The 23,572-nt window shown below is 48.3% G+C and overlaps 1 protein-coding gene across 1 annotated transcript in view; it reads right to left on the bottom strand.

Annotated features, from left to right (window-relative positions):
• SH3RF3 (SH3 domain containing ring finger 3) overlaps positions 1–23,572 on the bottom strand; it is a 195,919-nt gene that overhangs the window by 151,560 nt on the left and 20,787 nt on the right. Inside the window, exon 2 of the mRNA XM_040454177.1 lies at positions 6,541–6,816. Within this exon, the coding sequence (XP_040310111.1) occupies positions 6,541–6,816 (276 nt within the window). The remainder of the gene's footprint in view (positions 1–6,540; positions 6,817–23,572) is intronic.

The following is a 23,572-nucleotide window of genomic DNA, read 5'->3' as shown; positions in this document are numbered from 1 at the left end:
CACACTCAAAGTGGTTTGAGCCAGAAGCAGTGTGAGCCAGACCAGAGGGAGCCCTTCTTTTCATCCTTTCACTGCTGGCTGCCTGCTCAGCCGGCCATGGGCATAGCCACCTCTCACCGCAGCATGACTGGGGACCCTGTCATTGAGTCCTTCCCTGTCAGAACGCAAGCCAGCCATAGATAGGGTGCCAAAATCACTGCTTTTCAGAAAAAATGGAAATTAAAAAGGGAAAAGTTCAAAAACTCCCTCAGCCTTTCGTTGTAGAAATAATACAAAATTGTTCCTCTGGGCAGTTCTAGGTGAGGCTCTTAACAGAGTCATTGCTGCCATTAACCCCCTGATGTGCTGTTGCAGACTTAGGGAGCCATGATGTTCCAGAAGTCAGGGGGCCTTCTCCCATTGTCCCATCTTGCTCACCCCATTTCAATTCCAGAGGCTGCCAGCGGCCTGGAACCACTCACAGAAAGGCAAAGCTCCAGGACAGAGATGCACACTTCGAGGAAGTCTGGCCTGCAGCCACAGGGTGGGCCCAGGTGGAAGTGGAGAGGCCAGAGGTCAGATGTCACGCCCTCCTCAGTGCTTGCAGCTCTCCCCATCATGCACCACCCCACACACATGCACACACATCCCAGGCATAGACACTACATGCACACACACGCACACCACACCCACATACATCAGGGGCACACATACCACATGCACACATACACACTCTCTCCAGCAGGGCAGAGGCTCAGGTGCTGTGATGATCCCTCTCCTGGTCTTCCCACTATGGGCTGTGAGCATTTGAAGGTGGGACTCTGTTCCCACACATTGGCCCACCCGGAACACAATCTAGTGTCAATAAACATCTGATGAATGAATGAATGAATGGACCAAGGAGGCTGGACAAAAATAAATTTATACTATCCATAGCAAGTACAGCTTACCTCTTGCTCAGGCCAAGCCAGAGTGCTTGTACTCAGCCTGTCAAATATGTATTCAAAGTCCTATGTGCCCTTCACTGTCCCAAGATGGGGATAGGCAGTTAGTAAATGCAGGATGGCTACCCTCAGGGAGCCTGCACTCCAGCCAGGAGACCATGAGACAGACAACTGTCTGTAGTATATACACACTACCTTGTCAGGAGGAGAAAATGGGGGTGTGGAGTAGTAGTTGAGGGCACTCCATCAGCAGGGGCCACTCTGAGGGATGTGAAGACAGGTCGGGAGGGCATTCAGGCCATGGGGAGAGCTACAGAGGCCCTGGGGGAGCCAGCAGGATCAGATGGAGGGACAGGGGCTGGGAGGTCAGCATGGCTGGGAGTGGAGTGAGCCCGAGGCAGACTGGAACTAAGTCTGGGAAGGAGGTGGGCGCTGGGTCAGGTAGGATCTTGCAGGCAGTATAGACTCTGATGTTGGCTCTGAGGAGACTGGAAGCCAAGGGGGTTTCTGAGCAGAGGTGGGGTACATACACTCCAGCCACTGAGGGTACAAAAGTTGGGGGTGCCCACAGTGAGCCAGATAGGGCATACTGGTTGGGAGGCTAGTCCTGAGGGAAGAGTTCACATTTTGCACGGGTCTGAAGATATCTCCTGACAAAGCTTCAGACACACCCCATGTTCCACCTCAAATATATAAGATTCCCTGTCAGTTTCTCTGACCCCTGCCTGGATGTCCAAACAAGGGCTTGGGCAAGGACATCCCTCAGCAGCCCCCAGGTTGCCACTGCCCTCCTAGCCACCTCCTCCATATGCGGGTTTGGTCCCCTTAGTAAAGGGGCCTCCTCTACCCAGGTGGAGCTGACATTCAGAGGTGACTATAGGGCTACTGCTCAACCGGAAGGAGGGAGCCAGGAGCCATGAAGGTGACGGACATTGTTTGGTAACTTCTGAGGAAGGCTGCACGGAGGCTCATCCCATTTAGCTTCCTGAGTCTTTCTAGCCCTGAAAGCTTTTCAGATTGCCCCTCAGGAGAAAGCAGATATGCCAAGGCCCAGGTGCCCAGCAATGGGGACAGCAGTCTTGACCCAGGGCCGAGATTTCACACCCCCTTGAGATTGAGTCACCAAAATATAAGTGTCTAACCCACTAGACAAATTCTCAGCTTTCCAAGTAGTGTGTGTCTTAGGGTGTTTTTTTTCTCCTGTGCGCATTCTGGGCTAACATAGAAAGTGATAAGTATCTTGCCAAACTTCACCTTTTCCTGAAACAGGAGTAAGCAGAGCACAGAAAGCAAATATTTATCGAATGCCTATTTTGAGCTCAGTTCTCTAATGCCTTTGCTCATTGAATCCTATTATCAACTCCACTGTACAGTTAAAAAAGGAGACTCACAGACTAAGCAAATGTCCCAAAGCTACCATGTAATAATAAAAAAGTGTTATGATTTGTATCCTTGTTTACCTGACTTTACAGCCCAAACTTTCTACACTTAATTTTTATCTAAGCCTATCTCCTGTATCAGAAGAACACAGTTTAGGATTAATGCTGGGTTCATTCTCATAAAAGAGAAGTCCCACACTTTTGGGAAGTGATGATTAAATATTCAGCAGAATAAGATCATATGGAAGGGTCTTGTGGTGACCTCAACAGTGTGGCAGTGTTTTACACAACTCTTTGCCAACTCAGAGCATCCCTGAGGCCCTGGAGGAGGGTGTGAGATGAGGCATGGAAGGGAACTGTTCCCTTGTCCACTGTCCTGTGGCCTCATGTGGCCACACCCACTATGGGGTTTGGTCCAACACAGAGAACCTCAAGTTCCCGCTGTAAGCCGGGTGTAAAAGTGACTCTGGGGTCAGCCAGGCACCACCTGAGAAAATCTCACGGCCTCTCAGGATTCCTGAGCATTACAGAGTGAATTCACCAAAGGGCAGCCCCAGGCCCTTTACATCCAGCACAGCTCCCTGGTAGGGTGAGGAAAATGTTCTCATGTAAACTGGAATTTACATAGCATAGTCAGGGATCCATGCATATTTGCTGAATTTTGCAGTTGACTGAAAATAAGGTAATATGGAGTAAGCTTCCATAAAAAGAAAGGAGTTCAAGGTCCCCTCTTGTCTGATGCCCTAAGCTTAGCTCTTTACTTAGATCACTTAGCCCTCAGCAGCCCCCTGTAGGTATCTGTGTCCTGGCCCTGAAGATGAAGTGGCCCAGCAAGGTTGAGTGTTTTCCTAAGGTCACACGTGGGATCCCTAATTGCACCAAGGGTGCACCAGGTGTGGGATCCCTGTACCCAGCTTGCCTCCCCAGCAAACCCATTACCTCTCTGTGCACGTGGAGGGCAGCACGCATTAAAGCCTCACATGAGAGCTTGGAAGAGAGCAGCCAGCAGAGCTTCGCTGGGCACAGTGCACTTCTTTCCTTTAGTCTCTATTTGCACGTGCCCAGCTTTTTGGAGTGAGACTACTAAGAAGTTATCAAATATGCTTTTTATAGCTGATTTACAAAAGGTAATTATTCATTTTCTTCCTAAATGAAACAAGGACTTTGGTTTTAGAATGACTTTAATTAATGCAATTTTAACAGGACTGTTCAAAAGCCAACACCAAAGGTGAAAATCTTTTGATCCAGCTGCTTCCTGCCTTTTAAAACCCAACCAATCCCATCACAATGATGCTTTTGAAAAGTAAGCTAGCACCATCCATGGATTTTAGAGACCCCACTTTGCTGACTGCAGAGGGGAACACACGCAAACAACAAAGCATTCCATGCAGGCAAAACCAAACTGGTCTGAAGCAGCGACGCCAAGCCCAGAGGACGCCAAGCCCTGAGTTACTTGAGGTGTGATATGAACGGAGGCTGTCAGAAATGGAACCAGCATCCTGGGCATGGGAAAAAATGAGCTGGTCAGATGCACATGGAAGGAAAATGTCAGGCAAGCAGTGTGGGTAAGAGGAAATATGAACTGAGTAGAAGAGAGTCATGATTCATCACCCATGTCCTTCGGAGGCTTTGTCTGAAGACGTTTAGAGGTGAGAGCTGCAAATAGAACAGGTACTTGGTAGGCGTGGTTGTGCCCTAATCCAAGTAGGAGGGCAAAAGTGGGGGTTCCTGAAAAGGTTATGTGAACATAGTAGGGGGTGGATGTCACAGAACAATTTTCGTTGGGAGTCATGCCTGGGTATCTTTAACTGTCCACCTTAATCCGCAGGATCCAAGGGATAAAAGCCCATGAAAAACACCCTGAGTGCTTGGCTTCCTGTGGGGCCAGCATCACATTATGTAGCCAGAGACCCCCAGACCCTTTTGTTCCTAGCACCTTTGCTCCTCAATCTCAACTCAAATATCATCTTCCCAGAAGCCCTCACAGCAGCTACCTCAACAGTGATGCCTGCTCACACCCCAGACACAATTATCATAACTAAGAACAGTGCCAACCACAGAATGAGTCTAAGGAGGCCTGAGTTCTAATTTTCCCCATGAGGACTACACTTTACTATTTCTTTTGAAATACCAAACATTAAGCTCTATCATTGAATATTTTGGAGACTTCACTAAATACCTAGTCTGGCTCCTGGGTTACCAGCATTGCTCTCTGAGGCTGACTTTTGAACACTTATTTCTTGACTTGCTACTGCCTGCCTCTTCCACTACACTTGAGGCTCTAGAGGGCAGCGGGTCTGTCTGTGTCCCCTGGGTATAGCACAGTGCCCTGCAGAGTTGGAGGCTGACACATCTTGTTGATAGGTGGGCAAATGCCTATCCTCTTGTGCAGTGGGCTCTGGTATTCACCCTGGAGTCAAGTGTCCCAGGCAGAGGCTCATTGAACACAGCAAGTTATGATGGTGGTGTGAAGGTAGGCCTTTGCTCACATCAAAGGAGGCTGGGGGCTTTAGGGCTCTGCAGAGGTCAATGAAAATTGACCTCTCCTAGCTCAAATAGCCTCCTCTAATGTTATTCTGTAAGGATGGCTGTGTCTGTCCCTGGAGCAAGCTGAGCTCAGAGAAGCCTAGAGCTGTAACAGAGTCTGTCTCCTTAGCAAAGCCCAACAAGAACCTAAGAGGTTGAGGGGGGTCCCTACTCGTGGTCACTAGTGAGAGTACAGAGCATCACAGGCCTCCAGGGCATTCTCCTCCTTGGGCACATTGTCCAGAGTCCACTGGGCAGAGAAGTGAGCAAAGCGGGGGCTCTGTCTGCCATTGCACTCCAGACAGCCTGCCACTCTAGGTCTCAGACTGAGATGGATGGAGAGGGAGAGAAGGAGGGAGAGGGGGAAAAAGGTCTGGATACAGCTTCCCAGGAAGCTGCATCAGCCAGATGACAATCAGAATTAACATTAGAACACCTTGATGAAAGAAAGAAAGAAAGAGTTGAATCCGTGAATGAAAAATAGATTATTCACTGTCAGTCTGAACAATGGAACAAGACATAAATAGCAGCCACGCACAGGACATGCCAATTTTGCTCAAAAATGGTGTGCACAGCACTCCAGCAACCCTCCAGAGAGCTCAGTACCACAGCCAAGTTCTGTACCAAGCAGATGGGGAGAAAGAAAATAACAATGGCCTCTCAGAAGTGGGAAGGACGTGGGCTTTAAAGTCAAAGATTCATAGTTCTAGCTGCTATTTACAACTGTGTACACACTCACAAGGTTAGGGTGGAGGGAGGGAAGCAGGACAGATGGGAAACAGAACACAGAAAGCAGAAGGAGAGGCCCAGGCCACCATCCTCAGGTGAGTGACATTCAGCCTCATGGAGCTTTGGTTCCAACATCAGCAAGATTGGCTCCAACCACCTTGCAGTTGAGATACAGCATAAGCGTGCTGGGAAAGCTGTAAACAGCAACTGCTATTACTGACATTGGGTAGAAATAAGTGCTTCAGGAGTCCCTGCTTGCCCAGCACAGAGAGGAGTATGTGTAAGAGTGAAAACAAGAAAGGAGGCATGCCCACAGATGAGAATGGAGCTTGTCAGTTGTGGTTGGGAAGGGAACATCAAGGTGTAGAGGGCCCCACCTCAGGTCTCTCTATGCTTTACAACCTCAGAGACCAGGGATGACTAACAACCAGGCCCCTCCGCATCTCACTGGGCTCTGCTAGGACAATCCTGCTGGTAAATGCTATTTAGTTTGTCACCAACCAGAGTCCCTCTCTCCAAGACAATCCTGGCCCTAAGCACACCTGCTCACCTGCCCTCTGGTACTCCAGAGGATGCAGCTGTGGCATGCTGGTTTCCGGGTCCTACCACCACATTCCTGTGAGCCAAAAGGGATCTCTGCAGCAGCCTTCCTTGATAAGCCTCCTCTCCCAGGGCCTGCAAGTCCTGGAGAGACTTCATGCCTTTGTACCTGAGTTGTCACTGAGACACCATGACTCAGGTGACAGAGGGTCCTGTGTCTGTTACCCAGAGAGCCCCCTGTCAGCTCTCAGATGGAGCTACCTATCAGGCTGCGTGCCATCTCTTTCCACTGAACAAAAACTCAGGAAGTAGGAACAACTGTTCTCCCCACTTACAGAGGCACAGCAGAGAGAGTGTGTCTCGGGAAGGAGCCAGAATTCAAATCAGCAGAAAGGTGGGAATTGAGAAGGGTGGGTGGCAGTGTTCACAGAGACCTCCCTTACCTTGGTGAAGGTCAAACAGTCCTTGTCCTGGTCTCTGTCCTTCATCTCGAAATCATAAAGTGCTTTGCCCTGGGGCGGGGTCTGTGGCAAGGGCCGGATGCACTGGATGTAGCTGGCGGGCAGGAAGCCATGAGCCCCGTGCAGCTCCCCATGGTACCAGTGCTCATCCACCCTGCGCCGCAGGATGATGATGTCGCCCTTGCTGAACTTGAGGTCGCCGGGTTCTTTCCCCTCATAACTGTAGAGAGCTTTCCCATAGGGAAGCTGGGAAAGAGTCTGAAAGCAAAACATAGCATCTGGTTACTCAACGTGGCCTTCCTGCTGCCAGGTTAGATCTGCCTAGGTTAGGGGCTCCCATGCAGTGTGGGCACATATAGAATGCTCTAGAGTGGGAAGTACTTCAAAGGAACAGATGCCCTGTATGGGAATACTCAAGCCCATGGTCCTGCCAAGACAAGATGGTCCCTGTAATGGCAGTCCCCCCTCAAATAGTACACATGAGAGGGGGGCCTTCCATAGGAACTAACTCACTCTGCCAAAAAGAACTCTGAAGGAGGAGCTAAATTGTCATCAATTACAGGTGAGGGAACTGAGGCACAGAGAGAGAGAAGGTAACTGGCTCAAAACCTCACCTCCGTAAGGGTTGCAGAATTCCCACTCAGGTGGCTGGCTCTGGAATATTCTCATCTACTACTCTATGTTGAACTGTCCTCCACTGAGTGCTATTTCTAGCTGCCAGACTTCCAACAATTATTGTCCAATAAGATTTTCCAGACTGCACCTCTGAACCTTCACAACTCAGAATATGTGTCAAGGGGGTTCCCAGGTCAAGGGGACGGACCCACACTGACTGTGGGACTTTCCCACTCACAGCCTTACAACCAATGGCATACACCTGTGACGTCAAGACCAGAGGGACAGCCTGGCCATGGAAGGTGGAGGCCAACCCTGGGACATTGGTCCCTCATGCACTAGAAGTTCTAACAAGTGGTCCCTGGCTGTCACAAACATCTCTGCCCCGGCCCTATACACACACCAATGACAAATAGCTTTTTGATGCATATGGCAGTCTGGTCCAGAAGTACAATTTCAAGACCATAAAACAGTATCTTCTTAATGTCAAGGGATGTTCTTGTCATCCTGTCAAAGATGAACCAACCATTTCAAAAGTGATCTGCCATCTTTGGCCTTAAATGGTGAGTTACAGGCTCTGAAGCCAAAATGAATTTGTGGCAATCTTTTGCTCCTCTGAAATAAGGAGTCAGTCAAACTACCCTGAAACTTGAACTCGATGTCACCATCCACTTCCTGGGGTCTTCCAACTTAACCGGACCTGTCTCATAAAGACCAGTGACTACCCTTCTGTGTGGGCAGGCAACACCCATCAACTGAGTAAGCTCTTCCAGAAGCCAAGTCTCTGCCAGAGGAAAACCAAAGGAAAACCCACCACTGTCCCTGTGTCAATACCCAACAATTTCCCTGACAGAAGCCGCATTTTCTTACCAGGGCTGTCTATGCCAAGGATTTCTTTAGTATTCGAATCAATCAATAGAACCACAAAAGCCTGAAGCAGTAGTACATCGAAAACCTCTTTGTAGGGGACTTAATAGCATGTTGGCAACTCAATCACTCTGCATTTATGTTTCAGCGATGTCAAATGACAGCAGTTAAGAGAGAACCTGCTGGCAAATTGACAAACAGCCACCACTAACCAATTAAACAGTAACACCAGAGGATTTTTCGTTGCAGAACTCAATGAGGGGAAAAAAAATCAGTTTGCTTCCAATAATACTCATCCTGGCTAGCTTTGTACTCTAAGCACAATAGCCCATAACAGGCCCCGATTTCACAGGGCTGAAGCAAAGGGGTGATTTGCAGCACAAGTACTGTGATGAGACAAGAATGGAAAGGGCTACTGGCTGTGAATCACCAGAAGAACCTCACTGCCACACAAAGGCCAGTCATCCCCTGGCCCAGGGGTCATCAACTGGGGACAGTTTTGTCCCCCCGGGGAACATGTGGCAACATGTAAAGACATTTTTGGTTGTCACAACTGGGAGGTGGGGTGCTATTGGCATCTAATGTGTAGAGGCCAGAGAGGAGGCTAAACATCCTACAAGTACAGGGCAGCCCCGACAGCAAATAATTACCCCTCCCAGAATCCCTGCCGCAACCCGTGAGGTTAAATTTACAAAAAAGACAGAGTAGCTTTCTTGTTCTATTTAAACTTAGTCCATCACAACTTTAAAAGTTAAATATTACATTGATTTCCATGACAGGAGTCTGTTCACTATTGAGCACATGGAGAAGCTGAGATACCCACTGAGAGGTAAGAGGTGTTAAAGGGGCAGTAAGGAGAGAACCCACAGTCACACTTGAAAATGGGCCTCAGTTCAGTGCAGAAAAGAAACCTTCACTTTGCCGCAGACTCTGTTTCCTTTCACCACCACCCCCTGCCCCCCCTCCCCGCCGACTAAGAGGGCAGTGCTCAAAAGCAGTATTTGGAGAGCCACACACACTGAGGTTGCTGGTCATTTTTGCTACTCTTGATAATGAAGAAAAGCAAGAATGGCCAGATACACACTTTTGTTTCTATGGGCTGTTTGAACATGCACAGCTCCCCGTCCTCCCCATGCACAGGGGACGCCAGCATCCACACTCTGACCCGCTTACGACCAGCTCTACCACTCAGTTGAAACAAACACTGCTCATGCATGCTGTGCAATCCTGGCCCCAACCTGCCTGGATGCACGGAAGGGCCTGGGAGTAGTGACAAGAACCTGAGGCTGTTCTCACCTAGGTGGCCTGGCTCCAGGCCTGGTGTTTGTGAGTAGTGTGTCTTTTTGGCTGTGTAAGGAATGTACTGCTGATGTCCAGGGGCCCTGGTCTCTCAAGGACTCTCTAAAATCGGTATGGCCCCATCTATCCGGGCACTGTGACCCCAGACCTCCTGGTCAGCCCAATGCCTTTCACGGCCCAGATCTACCTGCCTCTCTCTGTGCTTTCAACTTCTCTTCCAAGTTCCAAGGGAACTTAGTTCCAATCTAATTGCTTACTTGACTTCTCAAAATGGACATCCCATGGCTGTCCCTGGAGCCTACACTCCCTGCATTCCTCACTCTGGTCAGGGACTGCTGGCCCACTGCCAGTCCTGTACCCTTTCCCCCACCCCCACCCCGTGTGCCCATCTTCTCCTTTTAGGGAGAAGGACTTTAGCACTAGTCCTCAAGTTCTACTGACCCCACTGGAAGGCTCTCAGGGAGGCACCAGGCATGCCTCTACCCCCATGGCTGGGTCCTTCCTCTCTCTCACCTATACCACTGCAAACCTCCAGCAGCAAGTCCCTGGCCCCAGGCAGCCTACTGTGAGGCTAGATGCCCAAACAGGGCTGATCCTGTCACCCTGGGGCTCATGAGCTTTCAGGGGCTACCTACTACCCTGAGGAAGGGGCACCAAGCTCCTCAGCATGGCATTCAGGATGCTCCGACACTGGCCTCAACACAGCTTCCAGCCACAGCCCCCGATGCTCTTCCCCACTCCCTGTGCCAGCCATGGGGCCAGCATCCTTGCACACAAACAGCACATGCTTCTGGAACCTCTGGAGCTTCTCTCTCCTTGGCTCCAGACTCTCCCTCCCAAACCCAGAGGCAGCAGGCTGTGCTCTCCAATGTCTGGGAGCCTCTACTCCATCACACCCCTAGCCGCTATTAAACCGAGGCCTCAGGATAGGAAAGTTCCTGGCACATGGCAGGTATCCCATGCATGTCTGTTCATTTAACTAGGCTCAGTTTATTCCTGAGATAGGGACTGGATGAGGACCAGAAGTGGGGAAAGTCAGAAATGACAGACAGATCTGACATGGCACCACTTGTAAACCAGCATGCCTCACAGAGATCCAGGATAAGGGTGCTGATCCCAGCTCTGCGCGGAGGAGCAAAAGAACAGTTGTTCTAGTGGGTGAATCAGGGAAACAGAGGGGCCAGAGGCATCTGAAGCCACAGAAGCAGGGCAGGAGTGGTCTACACACATCCTCACCATGGCTGCAGTGGAGGCCCAGTCAGGGCCAACCACCTGATGACCTGAGGTCAGATCATGGGGCTCAGAGCACACAGCACAGCCTGGCTGGCTCAGCCATGCTCCGGTGTGCGCCCATGGGTGGTCAAGGAGAGGGAGAGGGGAAAGAGAGAGCCATAGAGAAGGGAAGTGGGAGAGAGAGCCCATCTAAGAATCCCCTCCCCAGGCTGCCAAAGATCAGCACCTAAGGGAGCAAAACTGAGACACAGGACACATTTCTGAGGGCAACAATAAAAGTCAGGGATGGTACCAAGAGGAGGTTTATTCAGGGGGACAGAGCAGTGGGAACCTGCTGGTTCTCACTGTTAGGACTCTCAGACCTCCAAGGCGCCTTTCATCTTCAAAGCTCTTTATAAGATTAACTAATTAGTCCATGACAGGGCCTGGAGGCAGCACCCGCGAGGACTCTCCCAGGCCAAGGAAATTGAGTGGGTTTCTGTGTGGCCATTTCCTCTCTGCTCCTTATAACCTTTCAACTGTGTGCTTCCCTTTGGAGGAATCCTATTCAAACGTTGTCACTGAGCCAGCATTCTATGGGCTCAAGACATTAAGGAAAAGAAATAAAAGGAAAATGGAAATGCATCTGGGATGCCTACAGGATAATTAACACCAGCAACCCCTGCAAGGCATTAATAATAATTAAAACTTATAATGTCAATTTCATGGCTCATTACTCAGATGTAGCACACAAATCTTACTGTGGGCTTAATGCTCTACCCTGTGGAGACATGGGTGCTCACACATGCACAGCAGCACCATCTCCATCTTTTATGGAGATCACCGCAGCAGCAGGCTTTGACAAATGTGCCTCCATTACACCACGTTGCTGACTAGGCTCTAAGTCACGCTGGCTTCCCTGGGAGTGGGGCCTGGAGCATAGGGGGAGGGCAGTGTGGCAGGGAGGGCCAGGTCTTTCTCTTCCAGATTCCCCAGCAAGCTGGGGTGAAGAATGTGGACAAACAACTCATCTATGTTTTTTAGACTCTAAGGACTAAACCATTCTCTCTTATTCAGAGCTTCCCAGGCAACACTTGTGGTTAGCACAGCTTCTAATTACATGTTACCAGTGGAGGGCCCCCTGGACTATCAGACCCATGAGGACAGATACTGTGCCTGTTTTTGTTCAGATGCTGCATCCCTAACCTCTGGCCTGATATACATCACATGCTCAAAAGACCTACTGAACGAATGAACATATGGACCAATCAAACCAACTCCCCAGGATTGGGCCTGGGCTAAGCCCCTGGCTGGAAGAGCTTCCCCTGCACATTATTTTTCCCAGGATATGAGGTTCAGGGTCCACATAGTCAAAAATCCTATTGCTAGGAGTGGCTGGGCCCAGATAAATGGGGAAAATCCCAATGACTACTCTAAGAGGAGAGCATTACAACTGGAGGAACCAGGCCAAGCAAAGGCATAGAGTTGGACACAGACACAGTTGTTGGACACAGACACAGAGCTGGAGTTGGCACAGTTGGACACAGACATGGGCCTGGCTCACAACAGACATGGCAAAGTTGACATTCATTGGGGAAATACATCCTGGCATGTTGTAGGGTTGGTGAGTGGGCCATAGGGGAGGCTGCCTGACCATAAATGTGCCAAGCCTTGCAGGGCCTACAAAGGTGGCAAAGAGAGCTAATTACACCCCAATATCCACTTGCTCCTTCTTCTGGACAGTGAAAATACTCCAAGTTTCAACTGGGGTCAAGGTCACCCAGCTAAAAACTTCATTTCCCAGCCTCGCGTGTATATAGCCATGGCCATGTGTCATAACAGTCATCAGAATGCATGTGAAAGTAACTTGTGCAATTCTGGACCCCATTTCATAATGACATTTGAGAAGAAATCCTAATTCCTGTTTCTCCCTTCCACAGCCTGAATGGCAGAGGGGTGGAGATGAGCCAGCTTTTTCCACTCCAAGGTCCCACTCAGAGCAAAAGGAGGAACCTGCTCCTTGAATGACCATGTAAAACAGATCTCTGTACTGTGACATGAGGAAAAGGAACTGTACCTTACTTAAGCCACCATATTGGGGGAGCTCGGCCTGTATCCTGACTAATTCAGAGGATCAGAGGTGTGACTTACGATTTCAACAGCTTGTAAGCAGTTTTCAAGGCAAAGTGTTTATTCTGTACCACTGTAGAAGTTACCATTCATGTATTTCCTATTAGAACATAGACACTCTCAGGTTTGGAATTACTTGAAAAGCCATGATTTCCTTGGCCTTATCAGGTATTAAATCCTGAAACAGAATGTCCCCACCTTCTAGTTCACAAATTAAATTTGTGATAGAGATGTCACTACATCACACGTCAACCAGGACATTCCGGGTTTTATTTTAAAGCAATTCAAGCTCCTTTTTCCATTTTTATCATCACAAGCTTGGCATTGTGTCCTGTACTTTTGTTCCTTTCACTCTGCTATTCTGATGATTTTTTTCTTTCTGGTATTTGCATACTCGTGCTTCCAAGAATTTATGGAACACTGCAACGTGCTAGACCCTGCAGCAGGTTAGGGACAAGTAAGACACATCCCTTTATTCAGAGGGTCACCAAACAGGGCAGCCAAAGAGAAATGCACAGTTTGTTCCCAGGCACAGGTGGGGTGAGGACACCCCTCAGCAGTTACCATGTGATGCAGACATAAACTCTCCACTGCCAAGAACTGCCTTGAGCCGCTTCATGTTCAGCACACGTTTCATGTTTCAGCAAGATTAGTGAGGATTAAAAAGAAATTGTATCTCTCTCTCTCTCTCTTTTTTGTTTTTTTCTTTTACTTTTCCAAGAATTTGTCAAAGGCCCCTTCTCAAGTTTGTGTGCTGTTCTATATGCATTTTGGCAGTCAATTCGCTAATGTTAGTGGTAATTTGCTAGAAGGTGGTAGGGCTTAACTTCTCATTCTGAGCTATTAGGAGAAGTGAAATTTAAGGAAGGCCACATTCTGCCTGAGTGACACCTGGTGACTTTGGGTGGATGGAATCATTTGTATGCAGAAGGTGTGAAGCCCCTGGGGTTCCTCCAGATGAATGGTGCTACATAAAGCAATGCTGTGCTTATGCCATTAAAGGGATGTGGCTCTTTGAACCTCTTCTCAAATCAGCTGATATAACTTTGTAATAAAACCACCATGGCATAAGAAATAAAACTTTTCCATAACAGCCCACTCCTCTTCAAAGAAGTTACGCTTAAAAAACTTCCGTCACCCTTCTGAGGGTCTGAAGCCACTTCTAAGCTACTTGCATATGTTACTCTGGAAAAAACGAGAGACACCAGGATCAAATAAAGTGCAGTAGAGAGAAGGTAGGATCCAGATTAAGGTCTTTTGAAAGCAGACTAAGAAACCAGTCACATAAAACGTTGCTCCTAACAATGACATAGCTCAGTTAGGTTTTTTTGTTTGTTTTTTTCTATTTGGGGAGATTTACAGCCAACATTAATGAAAATACTGAGAGTGAAGATAATTCTGGGGAAGCTGCATGTACACATGTGTGTGCACACACACCGATATGCTCACAGGCAGGGCCTTGGCTCAGCATTCACACTGAGGAAGGTCTCAGACAGTTAGCTTGCTCCCAAGTGATAGAGAGTCCCATGTGTGATGATCAGATCTCCTAGCATTCTCCTCCCTGTCCTCAGGGAATACACAGCACCAGCAGCTCATTTTTTACTACTCACATGAAGAGGAATAAAGAGTACCCCCAGCATCGCCAAAACATGAGTGCCTCTGCTGGCCCCCAGGACAAGATCACCACTGGTGCCCACTGGGCCGGCTCACGTGGCTGCCAGGGAGCTTCCTACCATCTGTCAGCACAGGCTAGGGGAGTCGAGCATGCGTGCCTGCGTGTGTGCCCTTTCTCCCTTCATGACCCATGCATTCTTTGAAGTCTGAGCAGCTTCTGACCATGCACACCTGCATTTCTGAACACCAGGTTTTTCAAAGTTGGCTGGTTTTACAGAGGTTCCATAGGAATGCTACAATGTGCTGTTGCATTCTAGTCGAACAACGGCTTCACAAAGTTCTGTTTCATCAGCAATCTCTCTATTTCTGTTTTGCAAAGATAAAGACACCCTCCATGAAGCTCCTCAGGAATGCTTGTGCTGTCCAACTCCAGATTATCTACATTGTGGCAGGGGTGAGGGAGCTTTGCTCTTTAACATACGCTTCAGCCCCCCTAACTGCCCCTCAGAGGGCCTTGGACACACAGTGACTGAGCTATCCCCACATGGGGTCCTGGACTACCTCCTCACTCTGGAGAGGAGGAAAGAAAGGAGCAGTGGGACATGAAGGTTGGGAATGAAAACCAGAAGGTTCTATGAAAGGGAGAGCAAAGAGACCTGAAGACCAAGGTCCCTGGCCAGAATTCCATGGGTTCTCTGGTCCAGTGCTGTGTGTGCCATCAGGCAGAGCAGACAGCCACACAAGAAGACTCCCAGGAGCTGCAAAGGAGGCCACCACCAAGAGGTATGGCCGGGAAGGGGACAAGGAATGGCCTCCTTTCACTAAAATCAAAATGCACATGCCCAGAGTCTCCTTGAGTGCAGAAACAGCCTGCCCTCCCACTTGGCTGGGAGAGGCAAAATGTAACTGTGTAAATGGCCTGGCCAGCCAGCTGAAGGGCAGGGAGCAAGGCCCCCTGTGGGAGGAGCCAGGCTTACTGTGCCCCCTTGGTTTCCAAATTGCTCTGGCCCAGCACTCAGCATGATCCCTCAGACAACAGTGTACGCCCCAGTCCCCAACCTCCAAAGCTGCCATGCCAGTCTGTTCTCCTTTATTTCCATAACACATTTCCACTCAAGAGCTTGCAAAGGTTCAAAGGCTAACAAAATGAGGTTCTCAACCCCTGTGAGAAGCCTGTTGTACACACATGTACCTACGTTCCGTCCGACATCTCCCAACTCTCCGTGGACCTCCTCCCCTGCCTACTCACCGCCCCTGCCACCCGCGAGCCAGGCCCTCTCCTCACCATCTGCCTCTGCGACCTCATGGTGCTCTAGAGGTCCTGCCGCTCTGGGAGCTGTGACAGCCCATTTGTCTGTGCTTCATTCTATGACCTACCCAAAGTGTGAAGAATGCCCTGTAACATCTGGTTCATAAAGGAAATCAAAAGTAATTCTGTTCTGACAATCATGAAAACATGAGATAATTAGATTGCCTGGAGAAGTTTTAACCCTAGGCTTGGCAGTCTTATATCTAGGCTAGGCAGTCTTGTATCTAATAAGTATTGTAGGTATTTGTTTAGAGACTAGAACGCCTAGTTCAGTCTCCTGAGACCCCCCTTCACACTATGTACAGAAAGAGGCATGTTTGGATAGCATGCATGTATGTACGCAAGCACATCCACAGGTACACACACTCAAACTGTTCCTCAAACATAAACCGCCCACTGCATACCTGGGTTTCTTGCTCTGAAGTCAGAGTGGAGAAAGGGAAGGTGAACATCTAATATTAGCATAGATTAGGAGCTGGCACACCATGGCCCTGGGGCCAAATCTATCCTGCCTGCTGCCTTTGTAAATCAAACTTTATGGGGATGTGGCCACACCCATCCATTTACAACAGCAGAGCTGAGTAGTTGTAACAGTCCCTACGGGTCACAAAGCCAAAAGCATTTGCTATCTGGCCCTTTACAGAAAAAGCCTGCAGCCCCCTGGAATGGAACTTCAAAGCTAGCAATGGCCCAAGGTCAGATGCTTGCATGGTTTTCACTAATTCCAGGGAAAAGGTGTGGGCAGCTGCAAGGCCCCTCTGTGTAGCAGGGAATGAGCTACATTTAAGAGTGGCATTGACATTTCCACGGTCAAAGCAGTGATTTGGGAGTTGGGGACAGCTCTGGCTTGGTGGTGGCCTTGTGCTGTGCCTTTTGACAAAGCGCCCCCATATGCAGGGCCTCATTTTCCCATACACCAGAGATAATCAAATCTGTCCTTCTAAACTTCCTAGTAATGTCAAGAGAATAAAATTGATGGCATGTAACGAGCTTTTGGTTTCTTAATGAAGAAGGTGCTATAAAAATGATTATCGTAGACTGTTTGCTGAGGCAAACAAATGTTCCAGGATCCCGGATGCTGGTGCTAGAAAAGGCACCAATAACGACCCCTAAGTGTAGACTGGAAGTAGTATCAGATGGAGGTGGTGAGGACAACACCCTGCCTGGCACCTGTGCACACACTGGGTGAAAGTAAAACTGGCAAAAGTCTAGGTGTCCTCCTCAGGTGTGACATCCTCTCTTTCCCTTCTCATGGGTCTCTGGACACTGCTCAGGGTCCCAGGAGTCCCTTCCACCTTGATTCCAAAGGGATGTTCTTCATCCTGACATCCACAGCTCCTGCTACCCCTTCATCATAAGGACTGGCCGCTTTCCCCTGAGCTTTTGGGATGTCGTGTGCTGCTTCCTGAACTCTCCCAGTGTGCCCAGCCAATTCCTCACAGCCACCCTACAGGTTGGTATTATATTGCTGACACTCTACAGATGGGAAACAGGCACAATGGAATTCAGTAATTTGCCCAAAGTCCCAGCTGTGCTAGGAAACAGCACACCAGGGTTGGAACCCCGACAGTCTGACTTCCAAAGCCAAGCATCAACCCACCACTTACGCCACCTTCTAAAAATAATGTGACCATTTATTTAGTGGCTACTCCATGCCAGACACTCCAGGTTACCTGATTATTGCTCACAGGAACCTTGTGAAGTAGGAATTGTTATTGCCATTTTATAACTGAGGAAAATGCAGAAAGGCAAGGATGTTCCTCAGTGTCATGGGACCCACTTCCAGCTCATAACCCCAGCCTGCTTCCTCATGCTCCTAAAGCAGGAGAGGAGACCTCATGGGAGCCAATGATTACCTGGAAGGAAACGTGGAAGGAAAAGGAAAGGGGTGGACTGATTACCCATGAGGCCAGAAGGGTTCATATCTTTACATTTCACCAATTTGGAGAAGAAGTACTCATTTTCCCATTTTCTGGCAAGACCACATCAATAATCCTCACTGATGTCAAGATGTTCCTAGAAGCGTTTTGGACAATGGTTACCTACAGGAGCACGTGGCTGAGTACTGCAGCATGCCCTGGCATGAGGACTATGGTCTGTACCTTGAAAAGTGGTCTCTGTCCGGCAGCTTCCCAGACAGGGAATATAATCTCTCCCAGGGAATGAAGGGGTCACTGCCTGCAACCCTAGCCCCTCCACTCCAGCCACTGTTGGGGCCTGAATCCCGGGATGTCCTGGCCAGTGCTATGTCTGACATATTACACCAAGGTTCCTAAGAGAAAGACACTAACCAAAGTCACCTTTATGGGTCAAAAGGGCTTCACACTGTGTACCAGGATCTCCAACTACCTCAGAAGGTCAGGAGGTCAGGAAGGAAGGCAAAGGCTTCAACATCTGTTGTTTTTTCAGAAAGGAAAATAGGGGTAGATGGTTCCTTGCAGGTTCTTATTTCAACCAAAACTAACCATCACATCACCTTTAAATATTTTTTTACACATTATTGTTTTAATGCTACCCTCCTCCACAAAAAAAATAAATAAATAAAAGAAAAAGTAATACAAGCAAATAAGGGAAAAATAGGTATTTGTAAATATCCATGCAGAAAAATTAGTTTCCCTAAGAATCCAGCTTTATTTAAGGGCAAAGAGTTAGAGTCCTCAACCCTCGAGGGGTTTGAAGGTGGCTGTGCTGCAATGTACTTGACTGTCATACAGTGGATGCCCTGTGCCTCAGTGTCCTCATCTGTAAAATGGGCATCATCAAGTACTTCTCTCCAAGGGACCTTGTGAGAATAAATAAGGTAACAGCTATCAGTCCCTCATACCAACACCCAGAACCTGGTTTGTACCACAGTTTCCATTTGTGTTAAATAACTTCCCAATGATAACACTATCAGAAAGGAGCATATCGCCTGTTTGTTCAGATGTCCACATCAAAACATCACATGCCACAGATACAGGAACATTTTGTGAAAATAAAGACCTGAGCAAAACAAACTTGACCATGATACTACATTAGTCAGTTATAAAAAGAAAAGTTGTCCCACACATCCCCTTGGCAGCGTTTAAGGGCAGCACCTCAAGAACCATTCCTGCTTTCCTTCTCCCCATCCTTCACTACCATGTGAGTAGCACATTTTGCCATGTGGGAGGTGGGGGACACGATGCCAGGCAGCATGGCCCCTGGCCACAGGGAAGTCACAGGGCAGATGGGGGCAGGGCCAGAAGGGAGACAAACACACCAAACTCCCTGTGGGCTCTGAGCCTGGGGTCCTAGGCAGGGCGGGTCTGGTCTTCTTGTGAGCAGAAGGGGGTCACAAGACCACTGGGGGTCCTCTCACTACAGATAGGCCCTGAGGTTCTTAGAAATCTTTACATTGTGCGGCCAACCTCAGAAAAAAAAACATCCCATAGACCCTTTTGTAGATTTTCTCTGCCCGCTATAAATGCTTCAGGCACTTAGATATATGATAGAAAAGTATGTAAACTTCAAGCCCTGAATTAACATTTTGAACGTTAACATTTTGAAAAATAGGGTTTGTTATTAGGTTTTTAAAAATTAAGCATGAATCAAAGGATAGCTAATGGTTTGGGCTTAATTCACATATATATTGAATTTGCTTGCTTTATACGAATTCTGCAATTTGTGATCTACACAGGATAGAGGTCTGGGTGTGCGGGGCTCAGACCACAGTGTGTCCTGGGACAGGCAGACGCTGGGGCAGAATTCCTCACTGCAGCCACGTAGGCTGAGCCTTGATAAACGTGGCTGGAGCCAGAGGGGATCCCTTGGTTATTTCCATGTTGACTTACAGAAATAATTAACTACAGATATTTATTTACAAAATGCTGGGCTAACTTTGTAATGGAAATCACCACAAAATTAGATGTCAGAGTCACTTTTATAGACTTGAGGTGAACTTCATAAATCAATGATTAGTGCAAATACTCTCACTAAGGAGAAGCAAACAAATGGTCTCCAGAGTCACTGCCATAGTGTGTGTTTAAGCGTGGCGGACCACTGCCAGGGCTGGCATCCTCCCCTCACGCAGGGGCTGGTTCATGCAACAGCAGCTTGCAAACTACAAGGGAGGTGCACAGCCAGCCCTTTGCATTTGTTAGCCGTGTACTTGAGGGAGAAATGTACTGGCGGCAGCTTTGCTCTGAAATGTATGCTGGAGAATCACCCCGGTTACTACCTATTCTATCTATGAGAAACTCTTTCTTGAAGCCTTCATGCTTTAGTGTGATTTTGTAAACCCATTTTAAAGTGCAAACAGGGTCTCTAGTCATCCTCTCACCCCACCTAAAAAGACCATCTCTCCAGCATGGAACCTCTTCGCCCACATAAGGGAGGGTCTTTCTCCTGCTGGCCGGCTTCCTGGCCAAGTAGTGATTTTTGGCCTGCCTGAAATACTCAATATTTTACTAAAATATTAAAAAGCTTACTTGGCCTGCCTGAATTTTCAAAAATTAGGAGGAGGAACACCATCTACACTAAACATTTTCTGATGGGTAGTGAACAAAACATAACAAGTCCCTGCCCTCATGGAGTTTATGTTCCAGCAAAGGGACAAGCAAGGAAATAGTAAGCAAAATTGAGAGATTAGAAAGTTAAGTGCTAAGGGGCAAACAAATCAGGGAAAGGGACAAGAAAATGCGGGAAGGGGGCAGGTCGAAATCTTAGAGGGGTGTCACTGAGAAGGTAACCCTGGGCAGCCCTAAGTTGGGGGCACGGGGCCTTGGAAGGGTGAGAGGGAGCCAGGGGAGGTCATGCAGCTCCAGGAGTTCCAGGGGGTCCCTGAATGAGATGGGTGCAGTCAGGAGCTTTGCATTTGCAAACTGAGGCACAGGAAGAGGATAAAGAGGGACACAGAAATTTCCTTCTTACAGGGAACATTTTAGGAAGAGATGAGCTGTTTGTTTGGGGCAGGTGAGAGGCTGCACCTAGCCCCTATAGCTCCAGCTTCAAGACAGTCAAGTCCAGCATTCTGGATCAGGCTGAGGGACAGAGTGACGCCAAAGGCTGGCAGAGATGGCATTCTCACTGCCATGAGGCTGTAGAACATCGTGATGAGTCTGCACTGAGAACACACAAGTTTTACTTCTGAAGCAAGTAGTGGTGTAATTATTATTATCCTGTGCAGAAACAAAACCGTAACTTGAATGATAAACAAGTATATGAGCCATCAGTGCTGTGATATTAAACCATGTTCCCCAAGCCCCAAATCGGGAAACATGGCCTGGGAGGGCATAAAAAATAACTAAACACAGAACTTCCAAAGAAAATCCAGCCTAAAACACAGAAAAGAGAACAGGGACCAAGAGACTTCTCAATAAAAATGCTGGGCTTGCCAAACATGTAGTCAGTCTGCCTGCTTTCCAAGCACTCTGCCACCAAAGTGCTACCTAGAAGCAGGTGGCATAGAACATTCTGACTGAGGCAGCAAAGAGAAATGAGTGGGAAAAAGTGGCCTTCTTGTTGCTTTGTCGTTTTGGTCCTGCTGGATTCCCTGCCTCTCTCACTGGAACTGTGGCTGCCTCACGGGCCCTTGCCATCATTGGGAAGGGGTGGGGTGGGTGTTGCACACACATCCCCTACTCATTCTCTGCACCAGCTGCTACCCTTCCTCCAGACAATCAAGTCTTTACCCCTATTTTCCTGGAAAAGTCATCTAAGGGCAAAGTCAGACAGGAAACTATCAGACCCACAGAGCAGCCTTCTTTAACATCAGGAGGCCTCAAGGGGCAGGGGCAGCGGGGACGGAGGTATCCGAACAACGAAATGGTCTTTAAAAGTTCAGTGCACAAATGAAGAGTTGGCTGAGATTTAAATGAGTGGCTGGACTTTTTGAAAATCTTAGAAACATGCTCCTATCTTTAAAATTTAACAAGTTTACCACTCTTCAGAAGTTATTCTAAGATGCTACAATTATTAATTCATTTATTCTACATAACATTAATAGTTGAATATTGTAACTGTCTCCATTTTATAGATGAGGAAACTGAGTCACAAAAAAATTAAGATACTTGCTCAAGGTCACATAGCCAGGCTTTATCCTCTATGCCAAGAATCAGCAAACTTCTTCTATAAAAAGCCAGATAGTAAATATTTTAGGTTTGCAGGCCAGAGGGTCTCCTGACAAAGCTACTCCATTCTGCCATTGTAGCATGAAAGTGGCCCTAGATTCCATAGATTATACCTCAGTGAATGGGTGTGGTTATGTTCCAATAAAACTTTATTTACAAAAACAGGCAAAGGGTGTCTTTGGTCTTCAGGCTGGGATTTGCGGCTCAAAATACATTTTCTCACTTTGTGTCCAACAAAATGTGATCACTCTCAAATTGTCCTCAAGTCTGTGTTAATGGAGAATCAGGCTCTGTTTTATTTTGTGTTTTTTGAAAGCAAAATAACAACGGATTGACTTTCTTAAAATCTGATGCCCAAACTGATGTATCAAATTGGTCACTTACAGTTTCTTAGACATTTCAATGATACAAGACATGTCCAATGAGGAGAAGCCAGGGATTTTTAAAGGTAAAATTAATCACCCTAACTTGAATTTTCAACTGCAGGCAGGAGAATGCCTGAATTGGACAAACATAGGCAACGCTATCATTTTCCTCAGGGTTACAGGCCTGGCACTGGCTGCCAGCGAGACTAAGCTCTAAACAATGTTCAACTCAGGAAATGAGTTCAGGAGTTTAGAACTGTGGTATTCTAGAAAAAGCTCCAGGGCCAGTGCCCAAGCTCTGTGGCCATTCCCCAATTCCTGGAAGGGTCAAACCTACAGGAAATCAAAGTGGAGGGGACTTCGTCCAGGCCGTGTTTCTGGCACACTCACCCTCCAAAGGGCCCCAGGCCAGGGTGCAGCCTGACCCCACCTGCTGCTGGGATAAAGGACCCCAGGCTGCACTTGTTTCTGTAAGCTGTGGTGATATGTACTGCCAAGGCTTTGCTTTCACACTTTATTTCCATTTCATTGGAATAGCTCAAAAGAACCCATCAGTTCCTGATCATTTATTCTGCATAGCAAGAAATACTTCAATACATTTGTAAGGACACAATTAGCATACCGTGTAAATTCAAGAGCATGGTCCTGAGTCCTATCCACCTACACTAGTGCTGGAGCTGCTGCACACAGACCTGGGTCTGTAAGAACTGCTCAGCCCCCACCTCCCATCTGGCAGATGCAAGTATATCCCGCCCACTGTGGGCAGCCCCAGCGTCCTCTGCACCACAAGGAGAGTTAAGCGGGGCATCCTGACAGAACTAAAGGCAGAATAGTGTGTCCTGGAGGAGCAGAGTGGAGGGGCCCTTGTGGCCCAGTGTGCAGCCAGGGCAAGAGAAGGCCCTGTCCCTCTGTCCCACCACATGGTCTTGGAAACAGGCAGCAGTGAGAGGCAGTGTCAGGGAACTTCATGTCTCTATGGCCTCACTCAGGCTGTAGCCAGCAGCACACGTCACAGCTGTCAGGGTTCTGCTGCAGGCTGAGGGAAGGGCCGATTCCAAGAAACCAGCCCTGGCTACAGTTCTCACCTTCATTACCTGCTGCGAAAATAGTACCAGGAGCACAGGTGCCCACAGGAAAGAGCTGGGGCAGTGGATAGAAGACAGATGACAGGGCAGAGGCCAGCAGGGGCCAACTTGGCCAGACACTAGCAGCCTGAGGGAGAGCACAAGGCCACAGCTGCTTTCCTCTTAGAAGTGAACAGCCTCTCCTCCTGCAGCTTACAGTCAGCCTTGCCAGTCTACATGCAAACAGACGTACCAAAGAGACTGGCAAAAATCATGCAGTCTTCTCATCATAGAGGAAGTGGAAAGTCAGAGTCCTGGGCTGCCACTGGGCTCCTGCCACTGGGCTCAGCTGGCACCCATGGCTAAGTGTGGATGGCATGCACAGAAAGACCTGCAAGCAGTCCCGGCCCTGTTCTCCAGGCAGGCCAGGTCCTTCAGAGCCAGGTGTCT

This window comes from Herpailurus yagouaroundi, unplaced genomic scaffold (assembly GCF_014898765.1).
Source record: "Herpailurus yagouaroundi ecotype Mexico unplaced genomic scaffold, PumYag 210, whole genome shotgun sequence".
In the NCBI taxonomy this organism is placed as follows: Eukaryota; Metazoa; Chordata; class Mammalia; order Carnivora; family Felidae; genus Herpailurus; species Herpailurus yagouaroundi.
The sequence above is the reverse complement of the archived record's forward strand: the minus strand, read 5'-3'. Positions and strand labels throughout refer to the sequence as shown.